We start from the raw sequence: 27,092 nt of genomic DNA on the forward strand, positions 1-27,092 counted from the left end.
CCACGTCTCTCAGATAACGGGCAGAGAGAAAGCGGTGGGGGCAGATTATGTGATGTTATAGCCTGGCCGCGAGACACACAGGCAGGGGCGTCACAAGGGGTAGGAAAGTGGGACTGAGTAACTAGGGCCCAAGGTGTTGGAGGGGCCTTAATTATTTTATACTTTAGCTATTGAAAAATAGCAGATATACAAGCTCACAGCGCGGCAAAAATAGCAGATATACAAGCTCACAGCGCGGCACTCGCTTGTATATCTGCTATTTTTGAAAAGTCGTGAAAATGTGTGCAAATCTTTGAATATATGTATTTTTAGGCAAACATTTGTAACTCAAATTTTGCTTCTGGGGGGTCCCTGGAACGAAATATTTTGAGATGGGGGTCCGTGGCCAAATACATACCATTTTAGGGGTCCTGCACATGAAAAGGTTTGAGCACCACTGACATTTGAAATATTCAAAGATTTTCATGATTTTTCAAAAATAGCAGATCTACAAGCTCGCAGCGCGGCACTCGGTGCCGCGCTGTGAGCTTGTATATCTGCTATTTTTCAATAGTTAAAGCACAGGGGCCCCACAGTGAATCCTTGTACCAAGGGCTCAGAATTTGGTGCGACACCCCTGGACACAGGTGTCTCTGTAAGAATCTGTTTAGGGGGGTATACCGAGACACAGAAACCTTAGAGCACCCTGCAAGTCAGCACACTGCAAGCGACATCTTTAATGTAGCGGCCATCTTCAGCGTCATTTTTTTTTTTGCCTTTTCCTGCTTATGTATCTGGTATTTGGCATGAGAGGTTATACAAATATGCTGATGACTCAGAATCAGAGATGTATCTGGTTTCAGTTCGTTCCCATTTCGAGCTGAGATGTCATTCTATGTGGATGGCCTCCCCATGTCACCCTTATGCTTAATTTATACTCCGTCGTAAGAAGGTGTAGCGGATGGAAAGATAGCACATCCACAAGCTTGTGAGCTTGTAGATCGGCTATTTTTAGAGCCGTCGTATGGCGACGTATAAATCAGGGTTTTGCTGTAGATGAACATGATAAGGAGGACATGATTGGATTGTAAAAAAAAAAAACGATGGTTTACGACCCTGGGATCCAGGAAGGTTGAGATGATGAAAGCAACGAGTGAGCGCAAGGTTACTTCCTTTATTCAACAGAGGAGCAATTTCTGCACTGTTGTGTCCAAACGGCACTAATTCATAAGTGAACACTACTCTCAGCTATTATTTAATCACATGTCAACAATAAATCTTGAGGATTGTAAAAGGAATTTAGGCATGCTATGATGTTTAGCGGGCTGTTAAACCCAAAGGAGAGAGAGAGAGAGCAAAGGTTACAGGGGGCACAATTACTGTCATTAACCACTTAAACCTACAGTAGCCTATTAGTTGACCGGAGTCCCCCAGGGCTATATACCAGGCCCCCTATATACTAGGTTTTCGCTCTACACTAAATATGTTTGCTGAAAATAGCCAATCTACAAGCTCACAACGCGTTACAACGCGACACGTTGTTTTGCAATGGTTTGCCCCTGAATAAGTACGCAAATATTCAAGTGTTGTAAAGTGCATATTAACACTACATGCACTTTAACCCTAACCTATTCCTGGGTTAGGGTTATTCGATTTTTCTCCTTTCTTTCTCTTATTTATCAATTGTTTCCCTCCTTTTATTGCCTGTTCTAATTGGTCTGATACACAATGACAGCCCTTTACACGTGTTGATTATACAGGTTGATTATCATACTTTGATTGATGTCTGACTCTATACAGTAGATCCAAGCACTGTATACTGTAGGTAAACCTGAAAGCATTCCTTCAATCATGAATATGTATTAGAAGAGCAAGGGCAGCCACTACAATTTTGCATGGCATCTCTCACTTGCTCATGTATGACACTGGACGTTTTGCTACTGTATCTGACTCTCTCTCTCTCTCTCTCTCTCTCTCTCTCTCTCTCTCTCTCTCTCTCTCTCTCTCTCTCTCTCTCTCCCAGTGCCAATAACTCAGCTATCACACTTTGCACCATACTACAATTTCCACCATTTTGAGTAATGTGAGAAATAGTTAATTCCACATTTCTAAATAAGATTGTGCCGAAAAGGATTTTGAACAAATGGAAACCACCTGAGATTTCAAAGACCACTATGATATTTATTGTTACAATATATGGGACAAATAATGGCAAATGTATGAATTTGGGTTGTGAATGGTGAATATCTTGTAATTCTAGTGTAACTAGACATCAGTATAACAACCATTTTAAGCAATTCCAACAAAACAGTTGCCTTTAGTCTTTACCCATTCACAGTCATTCTAAAACAATTATATGTAGATGTAACCTCAGTACCGCCATTTGGACTGTTATCAAGTGTGTTTTATCAGCATGGCTTTGTAGGAGGCAGCGCTGTCTGGAAGAGGGTCTGTGTGTTTGTCTGAGGCAAATTTACCTAAGTACTTCCTGGCATTTTGTTCACATACGGTAGTATGTAAATGTATGCTTTATATTTCTTGACATTTTTAACTCTTATTTTATATAATTGAAGTCAAGGTGGTCGGGTCGGATTGGGCTGAAACCTTGTCGAAACATGGAGGCAGCACAGATACCTGTAATGTCATATATGACTGATACTGGCCACATTTATGCCTGAGATCCAGATGGGAGTCAAGCCACTGTTAGTACCTGTCTTGTTTGTTTTGTATTGTTACACACAGGGGCGTCACAAGGGGGGGGGAAGTGGGACTGAGTTACTAGGGCCCAAGGTGGAGGGGCCTTAATTAATTAATACTTTAGCTATGGAAAAATAGCAGATCTACAAGCTCACAGCGCAGCATTTTGAAAAGCCGTGAAAATGTGTGCAAATCTTTGAAAATATGTGTTTTTTAAGCGAACATTTGTAACTCAAATTTTGCTTCTGGGGAGTCCCTGCCTGGAACTAAATATTTTGAGATGGGGGTCCGTGGCCAAATACATATCAGTCCGGGGGTCCTTCACATGAAAAGGTTTGAGCACCACTGACATAGAAACATAGGTTTTTCAAAAAACCTTCGGAGGATTTGATATATTCAAAGACTTGCACAAATCTTCACGATTTTTCATGCGTAATAATGCGTTCCCAGTCTAAATGGGTTAAACCCCCTCCCCCTATGAAGAAAATTCATGGGGTACCCGCAGTGAAGCCTTGTACCCAGGGCCCAGAATTTGGTGCGACACCCCTTGTTACACAGCTCCTAACCTCTTTCAGCCTTAAGTCTTTAACACTCTGTCTTGAATGATCCATGGTATCATTCATTCTTTTGCTAGATGTGACTCTCCCACATGCAATTTACTTCCCTCGTCTCCCACCAACTGTTTGCTGGGTCACAACAAAAAACAACACCACCCCAGTTACAGTTACAGTATATTCAACAATCAACAGCTGGACAGATACAGTATAATAAGGTGCACAATTTATCCATACTGTGTGGATGAATATGAGGATCGTGAACATGCATTCCAAATGCAAACTATTTCAAGCTTGTACAGATGTCCAATCAAGGGATGTGGGATTGCCATTCTATACAACAACATTGTATAGTAATACTACAAAAATTCTATAGTAAGTAATTAAACCTGTCTCCCTTGCCTTCCATTTATTGGTATGAAAAATACACATACTGTACCTCAGATCCTATGATATGAATACTCTTTTGAGGGAGGCTTGAGAATTCCACGAGAGCCAAAGGCCACATAAAAAAAATAATAATATATATATATATATATATATTTTTTTTTTTTTTCTTTTTCAAGATGGTAGCGCATATATATATATATATATATATATATATATATATATATATATATATATACACTGTATATGACCACAGGGCCATACAAATAATGTAATATACATTGCTATTGCTTACCTAATGCTACAGGGTCAAATACATTTTAATTATACACATTAATGAATGTATAATGACACACAAAACATAATCAACATAATCAAGAGCACAAGAACATAAAAACTATGGCCAAAAAATTCTTATATTGACAACTGTACATATCAAATGCTTTTCCAAATCCTTTACAATATCTAGATTACTTCAACCAGGCAAATTTAATTTGTGATTTTCCAGATTTCCAGATTACTTCCACCAAAATGTAGTACTTTTATTGTAATTTATGCTTGATTTTTCACTTTAAATTCTCCATCATCATAACAAACATCAGCTAAACGCTTCCTGGTTTCCCCAGAATGCATTTGTTTGATTTCAAGATGGTAGCCAGCTGAATAAGGTGTAGGCTGCTGAAACATAGTTTAAACAAAATGTAAGTAGCGCACCAACATAATCTATCAGGGTACATTACATCTGACTGAACACAGGTATGCAGAATGAAAAATGTATTATACATAAAGTCGATTGTTTAGCCCTGATCCACTGAGACTCTCACTTGTTTTCTATAGCTTTGCTTTCTTCTTTAAACATCTAACATGTGCAAAATGCAGTTACTTTTACAGTGTTGTTTTATATACCTCACTTTGTTTACAGGTTGAAATGATTGAACTGAGCATCCATTCCTTCTGGACAAGAACACAATATGGGTTGGGGTATGAGAGACACATGCCATGTGCAAATGACTGAAATGGAGCCTCATTAGCTAATTTACATCTGAGTGGCCTACCTGAGCTTCACTAATGGCAGAGGCCATAACAATAGTGGTTTGCAAAGCATCATGGGTGTATGTGCATTCAGTGGATTCATATTAAACCAGTTCTGTGTTTACAAAATAGTAATTAACGTTGCCATGCCAGTTATTGGAGTCTGTATGCTAGGTATGTTTGGCCTATTCAGTCTAGCAAAGGTTGACTTGCCCTCTACACAACTCTCAGTAAACTATGCTACTGAGCAATAATGTAAAGCTTCTTCAAAAGGACAATGCCAAAGAACGAAACACTACAGCCCTTGTGATGTTGAAAGACAACAGCTCAGCCTCTATAAGATTCATAACCTTGAGCTGCAAATGCAGGATGCCCCCTCTAAGGCTGAATGTTTTACCCAAAGCCAAGTGATGAAATGACAGCTGCGTGATGACATCTCTTCCATGTTCACCTACGGTATCTCACTCCACTGCCACCGCACCCACCATGCACAAGCTTTCTCAGTCATGTGTTTCGTCTCGGCCATAGTACACAATCCTCCCCCCCAACCCCCGTCCCCACCCCCACCCCAACCCCCCCTCCCCGACTAACCTGCCCTGATTACAGTATCTGACTTCCCTGTTCACCCGTCGCTCCGTCTGCCTTCCCTGCCCAGTTGCACCTCCACTTACCTGCTCTATCTTGGCCAGCCATTCTTTATTGCGGGCCAGCTCGGCCATAAAGGCCTGGTGCTTGAGCCACTTCCTGTGTAGCTTCTGAGCCTCATCCCGCGCCGTGTCTCGGGCCATAAGCATCTTCTCTTCCACCCGCTGTCCCCAATCACTCAGCTAGGGGAGACAAAAATAGACACCATCAGGAGCCCAAGCCTGAGCCAACCACTCTTCCCCTCTCCCACAGGACGTCCTGCCTGCCTCTTCTACGCAAGAGCCACCCGCTCCGCTCTGCAGGGGCCTGGGTACCTGTGCTGTCACCACCCACCCCAACCCCCACCAGACACCCTTTTCTGGAGGAAGAAAAAAAAATCAAGATAAGCACCTCAGCAGCAGCGGTATGGCAATGGAAGCATTCAAGCCCTTCCACTGGGTCGCCCCTGGGTCCTCATGCCCAACCACTTCACAGGTCTTGCAGTCCTTAATGCTGCAGTGCCTGCTAGCCAGTCTCAGAGAGAGGGATAAAACCACCAACAAAATACAGGAAATGCGCCAATGACAGCGGCGTTGAAGAACAACACAGACGTCCAAGATTCCTCTCGGTTCTTGGCGGGGGGTGGGGTGGGGGGGGGTGGGTCTCGTCTCTTCTTCCGCAGCTCGATTAGTATCCAACCATTAATGGAGGTGTAGATGTAGCCTAGCCACCACGGACTCCCAAAAGCCGGGGCGAATCTGACCGTCTGCCGATCGCCAGTCCTGGACAATCTGTGGTCCTGCCTAATGATGCCGTAGACGGGAGGAGGAGGAAGAGTTGGGAGTGGGAGGAGCAGGCAGAAAGGATGCAGAGGCAGTGCAGAGGAGGCCAGATAACATAAGCTATCCGCTCTTGAAATGCATCATTGCCACCGCTGCAGAGATGCACACGCTGGCTTCAGTGAGATGCTATACTATATTCTCTCCCAGCTCCCCTCTTTCCTCATGTCCCTAAACAGATCAGACGCGGTTGGTGCATGCTGCTGCAGTCCTTGCCTCTCAGCTACACTGCTCTCTGTGTGTGTGCGTGCGGGTGTGTGCGTGTGTGTGTGTGTGTGTGTGTGTGCGTGTGTGTGTGTGCAATCACAATCAGCACTGCAGTGCTGGAGCAGAGAGCGAGAGAGGGAGAGCAAGTGAGAGCAAGAGAGAGAGGGAGGGAGGGAGAGAGAGAGAGAGCAAAGAAGGAAGGGAAAGTGGGGGGAGACAGCAAGGAGGAGAGGGGAAAGGAAATGGAGAGTGGGGAAACGCGAGAGCATGAGATGGGGAGAGGGAGTCAGAAGAAGCCGAGGGAGGCACAGGCTAAAAAAAAAATCATACAGCGTCGTACGGCCGTGCCGCTCGACGAGGAGGGTAGCTGATTTCCAACTGGAAAAAAACGTGACGCATAAATAACTGGGAACCGGTTATTTTTGCCGGGTGGCATGGCCGTACGATGAAGTATGAATTAGGCTTGAATCAGAGAAGGGAAGGGAGAGCCTGCGTCATCCTTCAGTGTCACCAGGGACATTTCTCTGCACAAGAAATGACTGCACTCGGAGTGGGAGCGGGATTTAGGAGGGAGGGGGGAGGTGTTGTTTAAAACAAGCTGAATGAGAGGGGAGGACGCCAGAACACATGGCCAACACAGTGCAGCTGACTGATTTGGATCACTCACTGCTTATGGTATCTCCCTTTTTAAGGGGACCTGCATGCAATTTTCCTGCAGCAAATTCGCGTTGGGTTGCAAATGATTTTCAGGTGGCAGTTACTGTAGGGCTGTCATGACATTTTACGATTAATTGTCGTGAAAATAATTGCGATTAACGATTTAATTGTGCCTTTTGGCATTGAACTTTGGAACATATGAATGAAAATAACATTTCTGTTTGCCTTTTAGGCTTTGTAAACAAAATTATGCACAGGGAACATTTGACAAATAACATATTGACATTTAAAAATTGTACACTTTCAAAATATTCTAAAACGTGCAGAAATAGCATGTAGATGGTATATTTCTGCAATTTTTGGAAAATGTTTAATTTTTAAACAGAAATGATTATGAAGATAATTGCAATTATCTCAAATAATGTAATAATTGTGACATCTATGTATCTGATCTACACATAAAAGACTGCATAGACATTCTGGGGCGAACATACAGTAGTATGGGAACACTACCCCCTGGCTGTCACGGTCATGACATCCTTAGTTGACAATTAATTGTCAAACTAATTATCGCAATTAACAATTGAATTGTGTTTTTTGGCATTGAACATCAGAACAATTAAAATTACATTTCTGTTTGTCTTTTAGCTTTGTAAAGAAATGTTGGTATAACAGGTATAACAAATAACTTAAATATAGCCTACAAAGAAATGACTGACAATGACCAATACAGTATCAATAATCTAAATAAATAATTTATATTATTAAGTACAGTATGGTCAAAACAAGCCATATTCAATCATGTTATACTTTCATAGCCGATCTACAAGCTCACAATGCATTACATTGTGACATTGTAGAATGTAGATCATGTACATTATTTTTGTTACTTTTTAACAGATGCATTCATACAAATGAATGGAAACCAATATGCAAAGAATAATTGCAATTATCTCAACAAGTAATTGCGACCAGGCGATTTGTGAAAGGTCTAAAATACACAGTAGCAATAAAGAAAATGATAGTTTTCTTATTCAAGCTAGCTGTGGTTAATATTAATTCGGTTGTTTTTTAAATGGCAAAAACATTCCTCTTCTACCCCGGGTTTGAACCCTGTGTCCTATGTTTTACCATTGAGCTAATAGAGCCTGCCTGCTTGCTCAGGGGATAAATTGAATCTAGACCATTCATGTCACATCCTGTGTCTATAGGCGGGACATGACCTTTGACATAGGGCTGTCACGATATGACATTTTACATGACGATTAATTGTCACTCAAATAATTGGCGATTAACGATTTAATTGTGTATTTGTCGTTGATAATTACATTTCTGTTTGGCTTTTAGGCTTTGAAGTTGCATATGGTAGATATATGACACATATCCTAAATATACAAATACATTACTGACATATTTGACAACTTACTACTTAAAAAATAACATTGATAGTGGAAATAGCCGATCTACAAGCTCACAACGCGTCACGATGCGACGCGTTGTGAGCTTGTAGATCTGCTATTTCCACTATTTCTGACATTTTTCAACATTCACGATTATGACGATTATGACAAAATAATTGCGATAATGTCAAATAATCACGATTAGACGATTATGTAGGGAGACAAAATACAAACCACCCCATTTGTACAAGTTAAATTGTACAAACGAGTCCATACCCAGGGATGTGCACACTCAAAGTATTTGCAGACTTGACTTATGTATGGGCCAGGCGTGTGTTCCTATGACTCGATGTCCAGTGTTGGGGAAGTTAAAGTTACATGTAACTGAGTTACATAACTAAGTTACATTTTTGCTGTAACTTGATGGTAACTGTAACTCGTCAAGTAACTAAGATACTTTTTGGGTCATTTTTGGCTCAAGTTACAAGTTACAAGAAGTTACAAGCAAAGTTATAATTTTACATTTAAGTTTTGTTAAGATTGACGATCAAATGTCCAGATCATATATATATATATATATATATATATATATATATATATATATATATATATATATATATATGTCACGGTTTGTTAGAGAAACAGTACGGTCGAGAAACGGAGCACTCGCCGTGCGGCACGGGGCGGAACAAGCGGTCGCCACAACAACGTCCTCCAGGCGGAGCCGCTCGATTGTCCACGACATTGCAAGCGGCGCGAAGGCCAGCGGACCTTGGTCTGCGGCGCTCGGGGGCGAAGAGCGGGCCAGGGCCGCGCGGCCGGGTGGAGCGCCGCGCGAGTTACGAAGCCATGGTGAATGCAATCGTTATATTTATGCCCAGGCCGTAAGGCCTGGGCAAGCCCACGATAAACGCCCTGTCCAAGTGACTACAATGGAGCTAATGGCTAATGGCTAATGGCTAAACACTGCCGAGCTAGGCTAGTAAATAAAGAAAGAGAGTCGCAAACGAGTGACGTCAGCGCCTTCACTAGTGAATGGCTGACGTCGCCATCTGGTGGTGATTGGTGTGTGGTGAACGACAAAACAAGCGCTCTTACAATGAACGTACTGAGTTACCCAAACGTACTGTAACATAATATATATATATTTTTTTTTTCTTTTTTTCTTTTTTTTTTTTACTTTATTTTAGGAACATAACACGAAATGTTTACTAAAGAAAATGTCAGTTCATTAAGTATGCATGGATGTCATGGTGGGTGGTGACCCAGCTGAAGTTAACCACACCCCACAGTGTTGGGTGAATGGTAATTAGATGAGGAGTTGATTCTGTGATGTAATTGTATCTGTGTTTTTTAACTGACACCTTTGACCACAAGGTGGCAGCCTCCAAGAGAAAACAAACAAATACCAGCTCAAAACGCATCGCGCTGCAATGCGTTTTGAGCTTGTAGATCTGCTATTTTTGCCTCTTTTGTATGAGGTATGACAAAGTAGCACGTAGCAATATGCAATGTGGCCCTCTGGAGTGAATGTGGAAATATAGTGGCCCTCGCCATCATCAAAGTTGCCCACCCCTGCTTTAAGCTGTTCCTGGTCCATTTTATGTTGACTGTTCTGTGTACACTAGTTTCTGCCTTCCCTTGCTTATTGATGACTCACTGGTGACTGCTCAGAGGTGACATCATTCGTTCCCATGTGAATGTGCCAAGTATTTAGATATAAAGGTAAGTGGGGTGCCAGATAAATGTGTCAGTTTGAATGCATATATTTTCATTCATTTGCTTGGATGAGGGTAGAGGGTAGAGCACTGACAGGCAGAACATTGTTAAGTTTAATATCTCTGAATGTCTGAATAGAGTATTTCACTGAACTGTTGATTCTGAACCAATTTCTTTTTTTTAAATAGCAAATATACAAGCTCAAAATTGTGAAAATGTGTGCAAAATTGTGTGTGCGTGCGTGGCTAAATAGGCTATTTTATTGTATTTTTTACCTTGCACGTCCAAGACATTGTTATGGACCGAAAGTACATTTTGTCAGGAGACGTAGTCGGCCCTTGAGTGTTTTCTAATATATTATTAGAAAACTATAATATTTTCTAATGTGGCCCCTTTTGAAAAAGGTTTGGACACCCCTGATATACAGGGTATGCGCATGACATCATATCCAGTCCAGAAGTTATGCAGGAATGCCTAATGAGTGGCAAAAAAACGGCAAAAAAATATGATTCCGGATTTTTGAACTCCATCCGGAATCAATGGGGGTAAATTTACTATAATCACATTTTTGTCTTAGGAATGCGACAAATACAAAAAAATATTATTGAACTCAAGTCTCCATGGCATGAGTAATCCATAGAAAAAGGTAATTTAGGGGGTGAACTACTCCTTTAATGGGCTAAGAACTGTTATGATCTCAATTATTTATAGCCTATGCATTATGCAGTGTGCATGTTTTTATATAGGCCGACTGTATAGACATAACACAAGTAAATAACTGACCTTTTTGACTGACACCTGGTTCTCAAAATTAATTATGAATTAGTTGTTCAACCAAATGGTTCCAGCCAATTATGAATAATGGTATGAATAATGGTTTCTGTCCACAGACAGTGTGAGAATTCCACTTTAAAGTTGTCAAGTACACGTCCTGTTTCACACACTGTTAAGCTATATCATGCCCAAGGCCAAAGTACTCACTTTGCACTGTGAATCCATTTTTCAAACTTTGGAATTCCCTGAAAGTTCTCTCTTAAAATGTCTGACAGTAAATGCTGTGAAGTGACACTACCCCCTACAGCACCTTCAGGTGAACAACACCTTTAGCTCTATATTATGGGCCTGCAAAGCAAAGGTCCAGCTGGCTGTTTATTGTGACCGTAGGTCGCAGTTAACAATGACAACCATCACATCTTGTCCGCGTATCTCTGTCTGTCTGTATAGGTTACGCCTGACACTGTGGTTCTATGGCTTTGTTGCTCTGACATCATGCTCTGACGTCACTGTGATGTCAGGGGAACCACTCTTAAAGGGGTATTTCACTTTCAAAAAAACTTTTGGTCATTTTATCATCTAATCAGGCTTTTATGAACACCCTGAACAGTTTTTAATTTGCTTGATTCAATATTTGATGTAAATATTATCAGGCCCAGGGCCTCTCCCCATACATCCATTGTAACTTCAAAATCCATTTTAACCATGATAGATTCATTAAAAACACCAATTATTTTTTTCTGTTGACTCATACTACCCTCGTAATACGTGAGCAGGCCGTGTTTTTTTCAATAACTTTTTTAATTTATTTTTAATAATTATTTGGGAAAATGGAAAAAATGTAATACAATACAAAATGATTAAACATAAATGAAAAAGGTTATCGAAAAAACATGGCCTGCTATATATATATATGTATATATATATATGTATATATATATTGCTAATGTTTAGCCAATATTAGCAAACCTACTGCACTTCACAGGCCTATTATAGTTGTGTAATGTTTGGGACAGGCTTCCTATTGGTGATGTAGTTGTTGTGATTCATTGTGAAAAGGAAGCAGAGGTGGGGGCTTTTAAGCCGTGACATCATTTTGTAGGCAGAGGAGAATCTGCCCCCAGAGCATTTTCTGTCCCTCACTATTTTCAACAGATCCGAGACAAAAATAACGACTAAAGTATAATTCTAACACTTTCCTTTCAACAACAAAGAGAAGAAAAATGTGTAAATAGTAAAAATAGTCAAAAGATTCACGGAAACTGGGGGCAGAAATTATCCTCTGCCTACAAAATGATGTCATACTTAACAGCCCCTAGTACATTCACTTACAGTAAGTACTGTACTTGAGTACAATTTTTAGGAATTTGTACTTGAGTATTTCCAATTTCTAATACTTCTACTCCAAATATTTTTTTGTAGTATTAGGCCTATATTTTACTCAAGTTTTGAATTCCACACTTTTACTTGTATTTCTAAAGTAATAAGTATAAAATGTTAGTAGCCTACCTTTTCCAACACTGAGGCTAAGTAATAATGCGATGAATAAGAAGGTAGGTAGGCCTACGGTCCCAATAAGAAAAGGTGGTTTACTTACTTTCAGTCCAGCAAGCGAAGCTGATGCAGGCGTATCGTATCGCTGCAGGTCGAGTCCCCGTCTAGTAGGAGGTAAGAAAATCCGTTTTAATAAAGTTTTTGCTGGGGGTTATTGATCAACTACCAAGATGAATACCATATTTAAAGCTAACAGATTCATCTATTTCTGAACATGCATGACTAGGCCTACTTGAAAGTGATGAAATGTGCTTCCTTATAAGGCCTATTAGTAGACCTATTAGCTAATACAACAATTCGTGTTAACTGCATGCAGCATAACACACGTGCAGTTAATTGGCCCACCTTGCAAAAGTAAAACATTTTAGAGGAGTTTCGAACTTTCGACGTCTTGTCAGACAGTTTGATATATCTTAGGCTATGTTATATCTGCAAAGGCTAGAATTAATTAGACAGGTCTTTGTGATAATTAGACAGTTCTTTGTGAAATATAGGCCTATCACCCAAACCTTTCACCCTCTAGCTACGTCAGGAACTAGGAATCCACATGATTGATCCTGTAGGCTATTATCAATCTCACGGTTTAATTTGAGGACATTTTTGTCTTACAAGTTTCAACCAACCCAATTCCAGTGTCAGTCCATCCCGGCTGGGTCCATCCAGACAGCCATCATCACAGAAGAGTTCAGCAATGTGAAGCAAGTGACGAAGTCAAGTGAGATGGTGTTAATTATGTCAATATTCAGTTCTGACGGTGAGTGGTGCTGTTGTGCCATTTGTGTTATTTTGTGTTGGCTGTTCAATAATCTACTCTCTACAGCAGGGGTGCCAAAAAGGTAGATCGTGATCTACCAGTAGATCACAAAGGCTGTGCAGGTAGATCACATGGCATGCCCTAAAAATATATAATTAAAATTGATTGACATAAAAAGGGCCCTGTCAGCTCCCTTCATGGTTTCTAAAGTAAGCAAACCATCCAATGCAATGCTTTGTTTTCAAGAGTCAGTAGCATTACAAATAACCCCAAAAACATACCACTCCCATACAGAAAGGGATGACCTTTTTCCCCACTATTTCCCATTTCAAGTACGTTTGTCTTATATGTAACACCAGTGCCGCAATTCCAAAGCCACCTCAGGTCCATGTTTATTGGGGTGGGTACTGGGTAGATCATGTCGAGCTGGTCATTTTAAAAGTAGCCCTCAAGTCAAAAAAGTGTGGGCACCCCTGCTCTACAGCATTGGTTCTCAACCTGTGGGTCGGGACCGTCGGGACCGGGACCCCCAGGGGGGTCTTCAAATTACTTTGGGGGGTCCCCAGATGATTAACTTACTGTGCAACATTGTTTTCTCACTCAACAGTAAACAAACCAACATAAAGTTTAAGTGTATACAGTAGAGCGTATATGCACATTTCTAAAGTGACAATTTAAGGACTTTTCAATACCTCTAAAATGACAAATTAAACATTGGCCAATAGCCGATCTACATGCTCACAACGCCTCGCGTTGCGAGGCGTTGTGAGCATGTAGATCTGCTATTCACAATATAACTGTGTTATACAAAATGTAATGCCTCAACTCTTAGTGCTCGTCAGGGTGGGGGGTCCCCAGTTAAAATATGATTATTTTGGGGGTCGCGGCCAGAAAAGGTTGAAAACCACTGCTCTACAGTAGTGAGTAGGATATCAAAAGTTTCAAAACACCCTTTTAATCAGATGTTTTATTTATTTATACTCTTAAATATAATTAATAACAAGTATGTCTTCAATAACTCACTGAAATGAATAATACTTTAATAATAACAATAGTAATATAATAATAGTAATAGGCTTAATTTATTTTTCTTTTGCCATTTTCTGCAAATGTGTCAGTCCATCAACAAGTTGTTTGTGGTATCCTTCCAGACTGATATTTATTCATATACAGTTCCGCAGTGAAAACATTATTATGTCCATTATAAATAAATATTCAGACATTTAACAGGTATCCACCTGTTTCCCGCGAGAATTTACTGTAGCATTATTTGCGGGACACTTCCGGTTAACAGCAGACATACAAGCTCACGTCGTGTCGCAGATGCAACCGTTGTGAGCTTGTAGATCACTCTCGGCTGCGGCGCCGGAAGCTGCCTGCACATTCTGCGCAATGCACGATGGGACGTTGGAAAGTTGTGGATATTGCAGGTTTAATAGTCTGCCATTCTTCCAAAAGGGAGAGAGGTTAATAGCCAAAGGCAAAGGGAGGTTCTGACCTCCACAGGACAGACCTAATAAGCAAAGCTGCAATTATGACGATACTCTTTAGCTAGACTTCTTGTCATCCAAATCTCTGTCAGGGCAGCTGTCTTAATATGTATATTCACTAACAACTCGAGACTCCTGAATCCCCCCCATCCGTCCGTCTGTCTATCATCAGGGTCTTGAGCACTGCAGTGTTGCTAGCTTTGCTGTCGCACCGCTCTATGTAGTACGTAGGTGGTGCATCTCTTTATTTTCTTGGCTGAGCCCTGGTTGACTCCCACAGTGTCAGTTTGCTTACCACTAGCTGTGCCCAGCCATCCTCATCCTTTTCTCTCTTGTCTGTGACCCGTGGTAGGTCCCCATAGAGGTCTTTCTGATGGGGTCCGCCCATGTGACACCTATAGTGCCATTTGTAGCATTCCTGAGTAGATGCCATCCAGGGCCCTTTCCTTTTGTGCTGTGTGCTGTGAGCGTCCCATTCAGGGACCAGAGTTGGTGTTGGCTAGTCCGCACTCTCACATCGTATATTTTCACTTTTGAAATTATTTGTATTTATTCTGTCAGTCAAAATAATTAATTCTATCAAATGTGAATCATTTAAGCAGTTATAGACAGACAACACGTGAACTCCTGAACCACTGAACCTTCTCGTGCTGTGCATTCATACAGCACATCAGTGTTAACCACATGAAACCCAGCATCCACCCCAGAATATGGAGGGCCCCAGAATATTAGGCAAAAATAGCACATCTACAAACACACAACTTGTCGCGATGCGTTGTGAGCTTGTAGATCAGCTATTTTTGGCAAAGAGATTTTGAATGGACTGGGAAAAAAATGTCCAAGTTCAGTTGCAACTCAGGTCTGTTTGATTAAGCATAGAGGGTTGAAGTGATTAATGTATCCACTTGTAGCCCAGATCGGAGAGTGTAAATGAACACTGAGGAGTTTACTGTGCAGTGCACAGTAAACTCTTGTGGGTTGTGTGGGAACCAGCCAGCCTACAGATACTTAACCTTGACCACAGGTTCCAACAGTCCAAATGGACCCTTTAATGACAACCCAGTTTAATTACTGAGTGCCTTTCCAAAGGAATGTGAGCTGCCTTTTTTGTGTATTTTTCACGCAAAGAAAATCTATCCATGAGCATAACAATTGTTATGAATAAAACGTTGTTTCAACCAATTTGTGCGGTAGAGTAGCCTACGTTCATTCAATAACTAGAGTCTTTCATTGATAAAGATCCAGGATTCTGGTTGTATACCTATAGCCTACTGATTGAAGTTGTACTGCCTGAAGCCCATAAGACAATATTTCCCGTGGCCAAGTGGGATTGCCTCTTATGCGTGGTAGATAATTTGTTCTCCCATGCCGGAGACCCAGGTTTGGAATCTTATAGGTAGTACATAAAACTTTATGGATTGCAGCTTTTAAGGCAGCAGCTAAATGGACTCTTTCTACAATGTATTTGCTTGTTCATTCTAGGGATGGGACGATAAGCGATATTATCCTTTATCATGATTAAAAACACTTACGATAATCGCATCGTGGAGATTTGATTTATCGTGATATTGTCCTCTGTCATGCACTGGTATCAATTCACCTTTTTTCGCCGAGCTGCATATCCGGTACCACTTAAACCCTTTATAATTGGTAAAAGGTACTTATAATATACGTACTTGACACAGTCTTTTTTTCACTCTCATTCAAATGTAACGTGACGCATTGTGAGCTTGTAGATCAGCAATTTTTTTGGCAAATGTTCCACCTCAGGATAATGGATTTTGATTATCGCGCTAATATCGTAAATCGTGATTTCTTTTGTCACAATAATCGTGATATGAAATGTACATATCGTCCCATCCCTAGTTCATTCATACCGTATATGAAACAAAAGCATAAATAACTCCTTTGACAATCAGCGATTGGTGTCGTGACAGAACTTAGTGCTTGTGTGCCTTTGATACAGGTATTTAGGGCAGGGGAGGAAGTGTGCTTACATTCCTAGAGTGTAGTATGTAGAGGAAACATGTCATGACATTAGTACTGATAGATTTGCATGGCCTTGGTACATGGTGTAAATCACTACAACCAGAGGTTATAGCTGTGTGCCAATGTCTAAATTAAAGAGTGCAGCATTGTCATTGACTCATTGCTGCATAGCCTGCATACGCATTTTGCAGCCACGTCTTTAAGATTTCGACTACTTTGATTGCCTATTGACAGTCACATTACCTGTAGACTTAAATGGATATTCCACTTTCAAAAAAACTTTTGGTCATTTTATCATCTAATCAGGCTTTTGTGAACACCCATGGACAGATTTTAATTTGCTTGATTCAGTATTAGATATTTGATATTCATTATCAGACACTCTTCACTCTCCTATACAAACCCATTGTAACTTCAAACTCCATTTTAACCATGATGGATTCATCAAAAACACCCGTCTTTTTTTCTGGTGACTCCTACTACCCTCCTAATACGTGTTTCTTTGATAGCCTTTTTCATTTATTTTTAAGATTTTTTTATTGTATTACATTTTTTCTATTTTCCCAAAAGATTATTACAAATAAATGAAAAAAAAGTTGAGAGTTAAGAGTGTCTGATAAAATTAATATCAAATATCTAAATATTGAATCAAGCAAATTAAAAACTGTCCAGGGTGTCACAAAAGCCTGATTAGAAGATAAAATTACCAAACCTTTTTTTGAAAGTGGAATATCCCTTTAAACTTGAATAGAATTGGCTCCTTAAAGGAGTAGTTCACCCCAAAAATGACTTTTTTCCTATTGATTACTCACGCCATGGAGACTTGAGTTCAATTATATATATATATATATATATATATTTGTATTTGACTTGTTCCTAAGATAAAAAATTGATTATAGTACATTTACCCCCATTGATTACGGATGGAGACCCAAATGCATTTGGGTCCCTATCCGGAATCAATGGGGGTACAATTATTGTAATCAAATTATTGTCTTGGGAATGCGACGGAAAACTGACATTATTATTGAACTCAAGTCTCCAAGGGGTGAGAAATCAATAGAAAAAAAGTCATTTTGGAGGTGAACTAGCCTACTCTTTAATTATACTTTTTTTTCTTTTACTTTTTCCTTTCTTTACTTTTTTTTTCAAGAATAGGCTAAATATCACTTGGTTATTTACTATAATACAAAATATGTAGTTTTCAAAATTAGAAAATGGCAAGCTGGTGTTTATTCGGCCACATCTAATTTACTTTAATCGCTTACACATTTAGCATATTAAATAGATTTTCCTTGAAATATCTAAGTTACCACTTTAAACCATTGAAAGCAGAATATTGGATTCTATTTGTCAAAATGACTATGATAAATATTCAACTTACAGCAGTGACAGATACTTTAAGACTTTGGGTGTTTACCTCTGTGCGCTGAAATACCTGAGGCATTTGAGATTTTATTGCTGGTGTGAAGGCTGACAGGGACTACAGCAGCCAACTACACGTAATTGCCAGTAATTTCAGACAGAATGATTCACTATTGTGTGAGTGAGCTTTCTGTTTTCACATGTTGTTTTAACACATGTTGTTAAGGATCTTTTCATGTTGTGTAGCTTGTGCACACCAGGATCCTGAATCATCAGTGGTTAAGTGTGGTTTTGTTAAACATGACAGGGTACGATAACAGTAACGTATACTAAACTTCACTCAACTACATAGCAAAGTGACTATTTATTTCTAGCCGAGTGTAAAAAGAATGTGAGTGTCGAATGAAACGTGTCTCACTATCTCCACTCATCAAAGAGGAAAATGTGACACAGTCCAAGCTTGACTCAGAGATGCAGAGTGATCTCCTTCACTCTCTGGTACGGAATACGTACAAAGAACAATTTCATCAGCCAAAGGAAAATCAAATGGTAAAGTGGAAATCAATTAATGCTGGATGTCACTGTCTTGCTGCACAAACAAGAGCCCAGGTTTCCGAAAGGCATGATTGTGTTGCACGGATGTCTGTATAGCTCTCTGAAAATGTGTGTATACATTTTGTGCAAATTGATGTTCACTACAGTCATGCATTTAGTGGTGTGTTTTTGTGCAAAAGCAAAACTTATATTGAGATATTGTGTCAAATAATTTGAGTTTCGTGAAATTGTACTGTATGTTAAGGAAATTATGACATATTCAATAACCATTATTTAAAATTCACATCACCTAAATGCTTTTAGGTTCTTCCCCTTCTTCTTGAAGTTGTATTCCTATGTTTGAAAGAAGCAGGCATTCATATACTGTAAGTGCCCTTTGCAGTGTAATGGTAATAATGGAGATTAGGATTATATGGCTATTAATACCTAAACATTTATAACTGTTTTAAACATCATTTACATGTTATTAGTAAGGTATTAGTAAGTAGTAAACTAATCATGAATAAACCATTTATATACATTTGTAAATGTTTACTAAATCATTTATAACCAATGCTAAAAATCACCAATCATCATGTGTAGGAATGCATTTACGAATGTCTGTTAAGGTGACCTCCATGTTTGTTCATGTTTAATATACGCTTTGTAGATGTTATCAAGAGCCCTAATGTAAAGTGAAGACTCACGGTCGCAAGTTACTATGAAAACCTCCACCGGCTGTCTGTCTGTCCGTCACGCCACGCCACGCCACGTCACGTCACGTCACGTCACGGCACGGCACGTCACGTCACGTCATGTCACGTCACGTCACATCACATCACGTCACGTCATGTCACGTCACACTTTTGGCCCTACTCTTATCTCCGGCACTGTTGCCCCTATCCATGCCAAACTTTGCACACACTCCTTGGCTGCCAAACCACAACCTCCGCCCCTGATTTCTCATATGTCCCTCTTCTAGCGCCACCATGAGGTTGCTTATCTCCCAATTAGGGAGTATTACTGATTATTTACATCTGTCTGTTAATGTGGCCTCCTTGTTTGTTCATGGTTATGCTTTGTAAAACATCCCTTAAACATCTATAAATTATTAGTAGATGTTATCAAGAGCCCTAATGTAAAGTGAAGACTATTCATTATTTACAACTGTCTGTTAATGTGGCCTCCATGTTTGTTCATGTTTAGCAGTTTGGCAAGTTTGGCATGGATAGGGGAAACGGTGCCGGAGATAAGAGTAGGGCCAAAAGTGTGACGTGACGTGACGTGACGTGACGTGACGTGACGTGACATGACGTGACGTGACGTGACATGTCATGACGGACAGACTGGCGGTTGAGGTTTTCATAGTAACTTGCGACCGTGAGTCTTCACTTTACATTAGGGCTCTTGATAACATCTACAAAGCGTATATTAAACATGAACAAACATGGAGGTCACCTTAACAGACATTTGTAAATGCATTCCTACACATTATATGTGATTTTTAGCATTGGTTATAAATGATTTAATAAACATTTACAAATGTATATAAATGGTTTATTCATGATTAGTTTACTACTCACTAATTACCTTACTAATAACATGTAAATGATGTTTAAAACAGTTATAAATGTTTAAGTAAACATTTACAAATGTCAATAAACAGTTTGTTCATGTTTATTACTCATCTACAAACTGCTTATAAATGTTTATAAATGATTTATAACAGGTCATTATTGTAAAGTGCTACCCAACTTAATATAACACTAGTTGACCAAACAGCATCAGTGTACAATTGAGATTAAAAGATAGCAATTTAACAATTCCAACAACATTGTGGTGTGACTAATAATGGAAAAGCATAGATAACGGGCAGCCCTCCCTTTGACTGCAGGCTTTTTTATTGAGGTGAGAAAAATTCCATGGCAAACACCAAAAACATGCATTAACATACCACTGCAAAGCCAAGGTTAGCGAACCCGGACCTTACTCACTTATTACCCCTAACTACCCCTTTGGAAATATACATCTATAATGCTTGGTACACAGACCTCTAATAATGAACAGGTAACAACCGGTCATTAAGGGGGCTTGAGCAGGAGATTTACAAATCCCAGGTTCAGCTGCATTGGACAGGTTCCCCTCGCTTGAAAATTGTTATTCCATCAAGGGCATGGCAAGGTACGTGATAAAATCTCGTGATTTATTCCCGGCGGCTGATAATTACTGGTGTCTTGTCACCTGTCAAAATGAATGGACAGGGAGAGTCCGAGGCTGTAGTCTTCATGCTCTTTACACCACAGTAGTAAATCTGACATGTTTGTGAAGCCATAAATCAGAGCGTGCGCTAGCTAGGTTCACTCCTTGGAGCGCTGGACGACTACATTCTGGTATGGGTTAACATTTCAAACACATAACCGCTTAAAACCTACCGGTATATACTCTGCTGTATGTTAAATGGCAAGAATAGCCGATCTAAAAGCTTACAATGTGTCGCGTTGTGACGTGTTGTGAGCTTTTTTTATGACATGCACAGAATAGGGATTCTAGGGTTCATGTGATTAGGGCCACATATGGAAATTACTTGGTTTCTGTGGAGGAGGAATGAAGGTGTGCTCTGCTGCTAAAGACAATGGTTCAAGGCTTTATTTCTAACCATTGCAGGAATGGACAGTGGAACAGTTGAATGTAACAAAGCAAAAATAAAAATTCCCTGGCTTGATAAAAAAATAAAATAATAAATATATATATATATATATATATATATATATTTTTTTTTTTTTTTTAGAGATTTGGTTCTGCTCTTTCACAAGCTGTTCTAGCAAGACTTCAAGCAACCGATGGCTATGGTTAACTTACCGATGCAAAAGTTAGATGGTTACGCTAAATCTTCGCATCTCAGGTCACTAGTTGGACGAGCTAAAACACTGGACTGTAATTGGTCTAAATGTTGGCGTCTCACAGACGCAACATAATAAAACAAAGAGGGGAGGAAGGAAGTAATGCTCCTCAACGACCCCCAGTTCACGGTTTGAGGGCCTGCCTACCCTCTAGTTACCTGACCCATTGCACTTGGCCAGAAGCTTAGCTACAAGGTGAGTGCAATCACCTTTCACTGTCCACTTCAGTGTCTGACATCATGTAGACCTCTTTGTGCATGCAAAGCTTTCCTATTCCCATCAGATGTTTATGTAGCACCTTGGCATCTCATTCTAAAACCTAAATATGGAATAATAATCTGCAAAACCATTTATACGTAGATTTTCTTCCCCCAAAACAGTAATTTTACACAAAAGAATATATGAGGGTTCGATGACCTAAGCAGCAATTGCAAGTTATTTTTTTCTTTCTTTCTTTTGCTTGCTTTGAAGTCCAGGGCCTGCTCCGCTCTTGTCCTCAGGTGCTGCCCAGGCCTGATTTATGGGGATGGGTTCCAGGGAAGCTACCTTAAATTACATGGCCCTTAAACCAGAGCAGAGAGAGAAAGAGAGAGAGAGAGAGAGAGAATGGCCACTCTGGAGACAGCTAATTGCAAGGACAAATCTAACCTGCGGTAGATAAGAAGGTTCCTTTCCCCCTCCTAGACCTGAGAAAAGGGGAAACAAGTGTTAACACAGATCAGGCTGATCGGATAAATGTTCAATTTGTCATGGATGTCCAGGAGACAAATATTCACAGGACAACCTTTTAGATGATTTTGACAAAAAACCCTTAACGTTCACGTCAGGACAAGTGAGAGAGGAACACAGCCCACATTAACAGAAAGCCCAGGAGTAATATGATGTTTGTGGTGAAAGACATTACAACACATAGTACAGGTTAATGCCAGACAAATATCTGGCATGGCGGAAAGAACTTTCAGCCACAAAGTGCTGCTAATGCAGGTATTAGAAGACTTCAAAGACTCAACTTGTGTATCAAGCAATGTACTGTAAGGGTATACTGTCAGTTGTCATTCCCAAATAATTAGTACGGTTTTGCTCATGTATTATACAGAGACAAAGTGTTGAAACACTCAACAGATCCTGTAAGGGATGGATGGGAGTGTCAGTGGTGGAGGAGGAGGAGGTGACAGTGCCATTTGCCTGGAGGGCACTCATAAACTTACAGAGAGAGAGCGAGCGTACCATACCATTCCTCACAGGCGATTGCACCATGTGACTACGAGCTTTAAAAAGCAGGCTAACCTGTCTTGAGGAGGTACAAGTAATCACAGGGCACCAGAGAAGTGAGTAAGACGAGGAGACCAGGGCTGTCGGCGCAGCAGCAGATACCGACAGCCCCACAGCTACTGTACCTGCAGTAGGGTGTTTCGGGAGAGGAGGTGTTGCAGGTATACATTCTGCATAGTCTTTGCAGCCTTGGACGAAAGAGATCGCATTAAGACTACATCACCGCGCAAGTCAAGTAACTGTACTGTGCTTACCGAGAAGTGTCTACACATTATTTGTACAGCCGTTGACGATGAGCTGCAGCAGTGTGACGGGATCGGAGTTCTCTGAGGAAGAGCTTGAGCTTGGTGAGCTGAGCCAGGTCAGTGGAGAGGACAGGACCCCGAAAGAGCCCTTCATAGACAGCGAGGGTTCAGTCAGCAGCCCTGGTGAACCGGAGGAAGGACAGACCAAGAAACGAAGTAGACCCGTCCGATCGAAGGCTCGACGAGTGGCTGCCAACGTCCGTGAGAGAAAGCGCATCATGGACTACAACCAGGCCTTCAACGCCCTGCGTGTTGCACTCAACCATGACCTCAGTGGCAAGAGGCTTTCCAAGATCGCAACTCTGCAAAGGGCCATCAACCGCATCTCAGCACTCTCTGTGTTCCTGAGCTCCAACCCCCCCAGTAAGCCATGCAGTCACCGGGAATGTAACAGGTCCGCTGCGGGAGCAACTGGAATGGGAGCTTCCAGGCTCGAGCAAGCCAGGGTGACAGTGCCTCGCTTGGAGTCCCAAGGTTACGTCCCCTGGCACACGTCCATCTCTCACCCCATGCAGCCACAGCAAAACCCGCACCTCCAAAGACTGCCCACGGAACCACATGTCTACATGGATAGCATAGGCTCTTCTTGCCCCCCGTCTCCACACTACCCTTGTTATCCCTCTGAGGGACAAATTTACGCCTCGCACGGACACTGCAGCAGCCCCCCAGAACATTCGCCAAGCCCACTTCGATACCCTCAGGTGGGTGAAGGCTTGGGATATCAGCCAGGGATGTGGGGTTCCTGCGCCCAAGGCTACATGGACACTTTTGTGGACACTTCTCCAGCTCTGGGGCTCCCCTGGCAGGTGAGCTATCTACAGGAGCCAGGATACCAGCACAGCCTCCCCCTGCTCTGACACAGCATGCAATAGACACTGCACAACGTACCAGCAAACTGTCCAATGATCTCAGGGAGAAGAATGATTTGAGGTTTTTGTGTTACCACAATTGCAATGATTCAGTATTACTTTACCACAGTTCTCTCTTCTTCAAGAAGAGAGATGTGCATATGGAATTTACCTAAATACCAAGTGCAATGGCAAATCTGCTGCATGTTATATGTTTACTGACAATAGTATTTGGGCCAGAATCTCCCAAAACATGTTAACCATCTGATTCATATGACTGACCTCTACAGATCAAAGTCTTCATAAACTACAATGGTTCTGTCTAAGTGCAAGTTAGATTCTCTGATTTTCTCTAAAGACTAAAACAAGACTTGTGGTAAATGGTTATCCTTGCATTTAATTTTCATTTGATCTTTGTGTTTATCATACTATGTATGTCACTGAGACTGTGATGCCAAACAAGAATTTCAAAAGAATGATGCAGTCAGTATAGAAATGAATGAAAATATGTTGTTGAGCATGCTAATTTCACACATGCACAAAAAGCTCACTTCTTTCATCAGAAATGAAAGTCACAATTTATTAAAATGAGCATTCAAAAGTCGAGTGCTCAAACTAAGGAAATGTGACAACAGTTTGAAATTCTCCTAGAAAGGTTAACTCATCCTAGACCAAAGGATGGTCCAACCTGCAGATAATTTATTTGATTGCTGCATTGTATAGAATTAATGTAAATATAATCTGTATATTGTTATTTTCTGAACTTTCTTATTAAACATCATGATATCAACACTTACTCTCCTGCGTCTTGGTTTTAACTGTCTTGATTATTTGGATTTTTACATTGCTTAACAAGCATGCATGTGTTTATGCTTGCAGCATGTGTGTGTGTGTGTGTGTGTGTGTGTGTGTGTGTGCGCGCGCGCGCGTGCGTGCGTGCGTGCGTGCGTGCGTGCGTGTGAGAGAGAGAGAGCGTGTGCACGTGAGTGCGCGTTCTTGTGTGTGTGCGTGTGTTTGATTATAGCCTAAGGTCTGTAGCTTCTATCGTTCAGGGGCCCCAGATGACAGAGGTCCTTCTTTTGGTTGAGAAATGTCCTCACAAGTCCATTCTTGTCATTTTTGAAGAAAAGAAAAGTCAAAGGGTTGTTTACATGCAGCAAAATAAAAATGTGTCCCAACGGCTAGAAGCAAAAACACAAACATTAGTTTTTCCATCTGACAGTTAGATCAAGAGGGAATACTATGAGCTTGAAATGTGGTATAGCGTGAACCTCGTTCTGATCGTGTTCGCTGACTTTGCCTACTTTGAATTGTGTTATGAGATTCAAACGCAAAGTGCTGTGTGCCTTTTGAACGATTGCATCGCCAGGTTAGCTGGCATTTGCACAGATCAGGAGAAGTCAGTTCTAACCACAACCTCCTCACACCACCACCACCACCACCACCTAAATCGGCTCCTGTAGCCAAACAACAACTTTTCCCTCCCTTGCCGAGCACTATGTCATGGAAACTGCGTTAATATTAGACTATAGGACGGAGCGCACAGACAGATTTATGTGGGCTCAGGAAGGAAGCCCATGCCCCGTCATCATGGTGAAATCCCCTGTCGGGGCTGCACTGGCCCGCAGGTGCAATGTTGTATGTGTGTGTGTGTGTGTGTGTGTGTGTGTGTGTGTGTGTGTGTGTGTGTGTGTGTGTGTGTGTGTGTGTGTGTGTGTGTGTGTGTGTGTGTGTGTGTGTGTGCCACCACCCCCCCCCCCCCCTTTCTTTTTTAACATCCTGGACGTCGCCCAACATGGGCCTTGCAACGCTGCTGAAAAGCCTGGGGAGAGCTACTGCAGGCAATATGGTTTAAATAAATGGTGTGCTACCACAACAATTAACAGGCAGGAAGGAAAGCGAATGTTTTGTACCACAAAAAAAAGAAAGATGAATGGAGGGGAGGGAAATTAAGGATATGGGAGGATACAGATAGGCACAGGTGACTGTAACTTCAGCCCATCGTTCAGCTCCCTCGCAGACGTGAATCACTGGAAAACCTTGACTCACCCAGTCAAAGATGAGTGTGACTGACTGTGACGGCATGTCTCTCTCCCCGCCCTCTGTGGCATAAAGCCAGGCCTACTCTGGCTCCAGCTCGCTTGCCTGGGTTATCCAAACCTATCGCAGTGAAAGTAGCTTTGGCTGTACCTTACAATTCTTATTTCTTTACTGCTGCTCCTTTGGCAGACATGCATTTTTGACCAGCACACTGGGCTGTTTTGTCAGTCAATCATTTTGCTTCAGAAAAGCGTTACGTTTGTATACTGAGCTCCTTTGTCAGTTACTGTAGGTCTGTCTGTCTATCTGTCTGTCTGTCTGTCTGTCTTTCTGTCTATTTTATTTTAATTTATGCGTTAAATGTTGCATAATCATTTCATATTATTCATATTATTCATTTTCAGGAATGTCGATGTCCTGTAATAATTAGGGACATAATCTTAAAACTGTTTATGAATAATGTCAGAATGTATTTATTTCACTCACTCAAAATGTTTTTTTTTTTTTTTTTTTAGGTTGATATTATTAGTCTTTGTAGAGGAAATTTGACCTTCACCGTCAAGAGTTGTCAGATTATGTTCAGGCTTCCTTCATTAAACAACACATAGGCACACAACTTATCTACACCATAAAGACATCTGATTACAATAATTGATTGCTTGTAGTTTATAAAATAAAATAACATATCGCACAAGTTGCTGATAATAACCCTTGAGTTAGTCCAGCCAGTCTATTTATACAACTGTATTATATGCTGTTAACCACTTAAACCTATATACTTAGTTGACCAGGGTCCCCTCGGGCTCTACTTGGTCCACTCGCTTTGAGCTTGTAGTTTGGCATCTTCGCTGAATGTTTGCCCCAGAATATGGATGTGGTCACTGTTTGGTGTTGTGGAGTGACTCACATAAAGGTTTACCTCACTTTTCTGTCATGTAAAGCTGTCAGTGATGAATTGTTGCCAGTCTGTTCCGCCTCCTTGAAATGCTTTGCTGCCAAGTTGTTGCAAGTGAAAAGTAAATGTGTGTAAATATGTGCAAGAAATTATTCTAAATAATACTAAATACACTACAGTGTATTTAGTGTTATGTGTAATATGCAGTATATTGAAAGGGTACACCAAAAGAGTGAAGACATACATGCATACACGCACAATTGCGCATGCACACGCA

At 40.9% G+C, this 27,092-nt stretch overlaps 1 protein-coding gene across 1 annotated transcript; it reads left to right on the top strand.

Moving 5' to 3' along the window:
- Nucleotides 1–23,019: 23,019 nt before the first annotated feature.
- Nucleotides 23,020–23,889, top strand: bhlha9 (basic helix-loop-helix family, member a9; the record flags this gene model as incomplete). Its single annotated transcript, XM_080748991.1, has 1 exon — nucleotides 23,020–23,889. One exon carries the CDS (start codon nucleotides 23,020–23,022, stop codon nucleotides 23,887–23,889), a length of 870 nt encoding a protein of 289 aa, XP_080605117.1.
- Between the last annotated feature and the right edge of the window lie 3,203 nt (nucleotides 23,890–27,092).

This window comes from Nannobrachium achirus, assembly GCF_963921795.1.
Source record: "Nannobrachium achirus genome assembly, chromosome: 19".
In the NCBI taxonomy this organism is placed as follows: Eukaryota; Metazoa; Chordata; class Actinopteri; order Myctophiformes; family Myctophidae; genus Nannobrachium; species Nannobrachium achirus.